General features: G+C 36.3%; 1 protein-coding gene across 1 annotated transcript; it reads left to right on the forward strand.

Moving 5' to 3' along the window:
* The first annotated feature begins 426 nt into the window (after positions 1–426).
* On the forward strand, positions 427–4,434 carry LOC145694050 (uncharacterized). The gene is made up of 2 exons (XM_081770190.1): positions 427–610; positions 3,526–4,434. The coding sequence occupies exons 1-2, from the start codon at positions 572–574 to the stop codon at positions 4,393–4,395; spliced, it is 909 nt and encodes a 302-aa protein (XP_081626316.1). The 5' UTR covers positions 427–571; the 3' UTR covers positions 4,396–4,434.
* The last annotated feature ends 1,966 nt before the right edge of the window (positions 4,435–6,400 follow it).

Raw genomic sequence — 6,400 nt, forward strand, 5'->3', positions numbered from 1 at the left:
TAACTTTTCGTATTAGACATGGGAAGAAAGCACACGAAGTTGTCTCCTCGGTAAAACAAATAATTTTTAATGCTGGTGGACAACATATCCTTGAACAAAAAATAAAATAGTGAAAAGGAAGCTGTTTCTTATATTTCAAGGTTGAAATAGGAGTATATTGTTTTCGGGGAGTAAAGCGGGATGGCATGGGAGATAAGCCAGCGGGAGCTCATGTAGTTCGGACCTTAGGTTAATTTGAGGGACTGTGTCTCATACAGCCTCGTTGCTGAAAGAGATGAAAATTCCAAACTAAATCAAATATAAATATCTTGGGTCCAAATATTAAGGACAAAAAAGCTCTGTTCTAGCAGATCAAACTTCTTTATCCTATTGTTAAGCAAAATTTTTAAGTAAGGGTGGGTCATTGAGATAATATATAGACCTAGAGGTGCCCTAATGCGAGATCTTTGATGGTATCGAACTCGCAAAAATCGAATCGATCCGCCATATTGTGAAGGGAATAAGAGATAATGATAATGTGTATTTGTGTTATGTGTTGATTATCTTTGTTCTGAAGAGAAATTTATGCCGAATGAATAAACTTTCTTTGGAATTTCATCATATTTCAAAGGTAAGTTATTTTCTTTCCTTTAAGGTTTAAATAAATAATAAAACGTGATTGTGTACTTGTAATAATATTGGGTAAATAAGCATATGCATTGCATTTACACTGTCAAGAAGCTCGTAAAGACTACTACTTAGAGAATTGTCAAACTGTTATTAAGTTTGCTTATTTATTAAATTGTATGTTTATGAGTTGTTGGTAATTTTGCCAAAATTATAGAATCTACAAGTGTTCTGTGACACCTTGGCAAGGAAACTGTATGGTTGTGGAGGGAGTAGGCTTATGCTAAAAATGTTAAAAATTGCTAAAGATGTCAATTACTGGATAAAATAATCCTCACTCATTGTTAAAAGCAGTAATAGACATATCTCTCATACAAGTCGCGCGTTATTAATCGATATTCTGGACAAAAAAGTTATTTGTAAATGGGTTCACGTTCACTTTAGCAGACGGTTCTACCAAATTTTTACACAAATCTTACATTTTCAGGATAGATTAAAGCTTTGCATTTCTTTTAGCGGAGCATGCACTGAATTAGGAGCTCCATTACTAATTGTAGATTGACTTCAGGAGGGCTCTGTATAACAGGTGTACGTTTGGCATAAACATTGGGCAAGGTTCTAGAATACAGGCCCCCCTCCCATTTAGCTGTAATAAAGACAGAAATCAACGTGCTCTGCGGGGCTCTAACCCGCCTCCACTCGCTGGCGCTCGCTCGGCAATACTCTGTGAATTAAAATTTAAACTTTGGTACAGAAAGGAACCAACCTTGCTACTAACCTATATGGAGGACTTGTGTTCTAGAACTCTCCCTTCCATAGCATTCGTGCCATTTAGTGGCCACCTAGCACAAGTTAGGGCTATTGTTTAAACTTGGGGAGACCAGCTTTTTCACCTACTTTTTTGTGATATTTTATTCCGATTCGGTTTCATTCCGGTCGTTGTATGGTTGCATACCTTAAATTAGGATGCATAGCATATGTAGTAGTAGTAGTAGTAGTAGTAGTAACAGGTTAGAAGGCCCGCAGGGGTTCGTTAGATTCTGTTCTCGACATGAAATGGGCAATCACTACCACTTACCTTTATAGTTGGAACAGGTCCCATATTGCCTACATAAAATTCTGTTCGATACTGTCTTGACTACTTGAACAGCAGTATCAACTCATGTCTTCTGTAAATTATAGGGGTCTCTTGTATTTTGCCATTCTTGGCCCCCCAATACTAAACATTTACCCAAGTTCGTGTTTTATGCACTGCAGTTTTTAGGGAATGTTCTGAAACACAGGTCCCCCCATAAAGATTAATACCTAGGTTGGTTCCTTTCTTTACCAAAGTTTAAATTTTAATTCACAGAGTATTGCCGAGCGAGCGCCAGCGAGTGGAGGCGGGTTAGAGCCCCGCAGGGCACGTTGATTTTTGTCTTTAATACAGCTAAATGGGAGGGGGACCTGTATCCTAGAACCTTGCCGCTATGCAACCGAGTCTGAGCATAAGCGCAGCAAGGGGGCTCGAGACGCAGCGAGAGGGTGCTTCCGTAGGGAGCAGGCGCGTCAGCGACAGAGGGTATACGCATAAACGAGGACAGTGGAAGAGGACACTTATACATACAATACTTTCACTATAAGTAAAAATGCATTTCAATATGCTGTGCACTGCCAGTAATTACTTATATTCACACTTCCATTCCTTCACGAAAAATGTTTCATCTATCAATTTTCTATTTGGTAGAACCGTCTGCTTCAATAAAACCTTTATATTTCATGTACAGTATTATATATATGTTTGTATTGGTGGTATTTGTTAGTTAAAAATCACAGGATTTACGATTTACCTTCAAAAATAATACTTTCTGATTTAGTGTTGTAAAGCGTAGAATTCACTTTTCTTTCATCTGCACCATTTGAGGGATTAAACTGAGTTAAATACCTCAAGAGCAGAGCGCTGAAAAATATGACAAGTAATACAATATATGGCAGAAGCGTACATAACTAGCCCATCATATGTGTACCATTAGTAAGTGTAGTATTTTCTAAAATGGAAAGGACCAAAATGTTATTTATTGGCAAGTTTCCCAGGGTTGTTGTGAAGTTCACGCACTTCTCACATACAGCATTGCCTATGGTTTTGTATTACAAATTAGAGAGCTCCCAACTGGGGGGTCCGCATCATTATTTATACATATAAACAATAGTGGGGGTTAAACACGTCTTACTCCGACTACTGTCACCCACTACACGCTTATAAGACATTTGAAGCCCTTCACACTTCGACAGAGTTGACAGTGTAAATCATAATAATGTAGCAGTTTTTTACTGTGTTGGAATATTTTTTCTTGAAGAACATTGGCAACACTAGTCGATCTTAACGCCACTACTGGCTATAAAGCGAAACAGTAGGGCATCGTAGCTCAGTGGTAGAGTACTCTTAAAGGTAGGGTCCCTAGTTCAAATCATGTCCAATTCAAACTTGAGCTTTTAGTGGACAACAACGTGCTCTCAGGTTTCCTCCCACATTCTCATTCCACCAATTCTTTCATCATTCTCATTCACATCCTCAGAAAAAAACACCAGGTTTCTCCGGGTTGGACTCCTTGAAACCCACCTGGATTTTTGATATTTTGGTTAGTATATTATTGATACAACTAAGCTGATCTCATTGAAAGTGATTTTTACTAGATTTTGGGAAAATACATGAGTAAATAAAGCTGCATTTTCGAAAAAAAAAGTGCTCATAAAATATCCGTAATTGAACGCACAAAGTATCGGAAGTGAACTTCCAACTATAAAACCATTTATTTTACAAAACATAAATTTAATTTGGTGCTCAAAATCTCATGGCACCTCTATAGACGTAATTATAATTTTTATGTATTGATTTTTTTTTAAATATCAACACTATTGATTTTTGTTACATTGTTTCAGGCAACAAAAAAGTGGAAATCTCCAAACGTCCGATGTGTAGATTTTGAAGATCAGAGCATTCAGCGTGAGATCATTCAATCAAGCAAGTTAATTCCCAGACAAGACAATCGTAATATGGTGCTGGAGTCGTGTAACACAACTTTACCTACCTTAAAGCAGCCTTTCCATGGTGTTTCTAATGTTGATACGCAGTCACTTGACCCTTCTTGCAGTGGAACGGAGTTAACACCACGAAAAAAACTTTTCAAAAGGAAGTTGTTTGAAACAGAAACCAAATGTATGGAATCCAGGAAGAAGATGAAAGCATTGTACTTGAAGAATAAACGTCTTAGAGAAAAATATGCAAGTATTCAGGATATTGTGCACTGTCTTAGAGAGAAGTGTATGATAACAGAAGGTACTTTAGAAATGTTGTTAAAATCAGTACCCCTCAGTGTTGAAGGTAATGCAGTGGTGAAGTCGCTCTTGAGTCCGTCGGGTAACAAAAAATTTGATCCGGCTCTCCGAAGTTTTGCGTTAACACTTGACTTCTATTCCCCAGCTGCATATGCGTCTGTTCGTAAAACATTTAACTGTGTGTTACCGCATCCACGGACTTTAAAAAAATGGTACTCTTCAGTGAGTGGAAATCCTGGACTATGTGAAGAAGCCTTCAATGCAATGAACGAAAAGGTGCAAATAACGAAACAACAGAACAAATGCATTCAAGTGTCATTAGTTGTAGATGATATGGCAATAAAACATGTCGAATTTACTGGAAGAGAATTGTCGGGTTACGTAGATTGCGGTACTGGAGTGAGTGATGAGACTGTGCCAGAAGCAAAAAACGCTGCGGTCTATATGGTTGTGGCTTTGAAGGATTCGTGTTAAATTCCTTGTGCATATTACTTCATAGATTCCTTGAATTGAAGTGAGCGTGGAAATATTACGCGTAAATGCGTCAACAGATTGTATGAAATAGAAGTTGAAGTTCAAGCATTAACATTTGATGGAGCTTCATCAAATTTCAGTTGTGCTCATGAAAGTAATGAAGCACTAACTGTTTATCCTTGTCATGTATGTACTGATAGAAGTAACGATAGCTATACATTGTAAGTCCTTTATTTTCTTGCTGATGTTTGTGCTACTCACGAAATCACAGAAAAAAGAGCTTGTCCTTCACGTATATACCAATAGAAATGCTGGTACCAATGATGATAGCTATGCATTGTATATTCCTTTTTTTTGCTGATATATGAATGCATTGTTTATTGAATGATCTGATTCAATTTCTTATGCTTTTCGAAATGATATTGCTAGTGTAAATTTTTCATTAACTGGTGACCTTGACATGTAGAATTCAAGAAAGGCTAATCAAGAATTTATTTTGGATTGTTAATATTACAAGGACTAACTATTTGTATACTTATTATTTAGCTATTTTCAGTTATTTTTTCTTTAAATTGAAAGATTGTATGAAGTGTAGGTCAATCTTATGTAAAAAAATCAAATCTGATAGAAAGGAAGTGAGTAAAAAATTTTTAAAGCCTACTGACTGTCATGAAAACCGAAAGTGTTCATGGAAGCAAATATGTCGTATAAATTCAAAGTTCAAGGGTAAACCTATGTAACTTCTTAGGGCTCGAATTTTGTAAAATCTGTTCATAGTACGCACCTGCATCACAAAATGAACCTACTGATCAAACGTAATGATTCTAGCTACGGTGGTTTTCGCTGCGCGTTGATCAGTGCGTAAATCCCCCAGATACCCTTTGAGGCATTGTAAAATCCGTCCTTAATACGTCTGTACATTATAAAAGGAACTTAATGCCCAAATTTCATGGTTCTAGCATCAGTGGTTTTCTCTGTTTGTTGATCAGTGTGTAAATTCTGTCCACCCCTCCTTATTTACCTCCTTAGAGTTCGATTTTTTCAAGAATCCGTTTTCAGTACGCCCCTACATTATAAAATGAACATACTGTTCACATTTCATGCTTCTAGCTTAAGTACTTTTTGCTGGTGGTTGATCATTGAGTGAATGTGTCAATGAATCTGTATTTCGCTTTTATATGTTTAGATGTATATGGTTTATTGAACGCTTCATACAAAAATTGGTGTAAAGCATTAGAAAACGTCCAAATTGACAAAAGAGAAAAATGCTTTATTTGTGGGGTTCTTTCTGTGACTTTCTACATCATACACAGATGCAATATTTAAAGCTTTTACTTCACATTTATGACATTTAATTGCTTTTATGAACGCTCATTAATAATCACTTTAATAGGCTAAAAAGGCCGATCTTTGCGCATCCCCCTTTAAAGTGGAGAATATGTGACAAGTATAAGACATTATAATCTGTTTTAAGAGCGACGACATTTCTGAATTCTTGTATTTCTAAGGCATTGTATATGTAAATGTACTCAAACCGAGATGAACAACTTAATAATGAATATAACCATTATGAAAAGTAAATTATGTATTCGTTTATTGATGTATATGAATTACTTCTATGAACCAAGTTTATGGAAATACATTTGCCAATTTAGCTTCATTCTAGTCGTTTTCATAGAAACAAAATGTAATTACAGTGAATCAATTGCTATGACAGTATTTAATCAGTAGTGAGTGTAGTAACTGAAATGAACGAAAAATTTGCGCAGCTTTGCCACATATAGTTCTGCTCATGAAAATCCTATGGAATGCATAACGTACTGTAATAGTGTACAGATATTGCAGAATCATGTATGGTACTCAATTTAGATTACTGCATTGTGTGTGAAAATAAGCATCGATTGCCAGCGGGTAAATCCTGGGTTCGTTATTCAAATATGTGAAAGTAACATTCAGTTTTCTAAGAGTAATCCTTATGGTTACGAGGAACCTAATTCCTGTGTTC

The sequence above is a fragment of the Thermobia domestica genome, chromosome 9, assembly GCF_964235325.1.
Source record: "Thermobia domestica chromosome 9, izTheDome1.hap1.1, whole genome shotgun sequence".
Classification (NCBI taxonomy): Eukaryota; Metazoa; Arthropoda; class Insecta; order Zygentoma; family Lepismatidae; genus Thermobia; species Thermobia domestica.

What these genes read in the sequence shown, in the direction of transcription:
- LOC145694050 (XM_081770190.1), top strand. Translation starts at nt 572, where the DNA reads ATGAATAAACTTTCTTTGGAATTTCATCATATTTCAAAG. An exon ending in AATTTCATCATATTTCAAAG is followed by an intron (nt 611 to 3,525) that starts GTAAGTTATTTT and finishes ACATTGTTTCAG; the next exon opens with GCAACAAAAAAGTGGAAATC.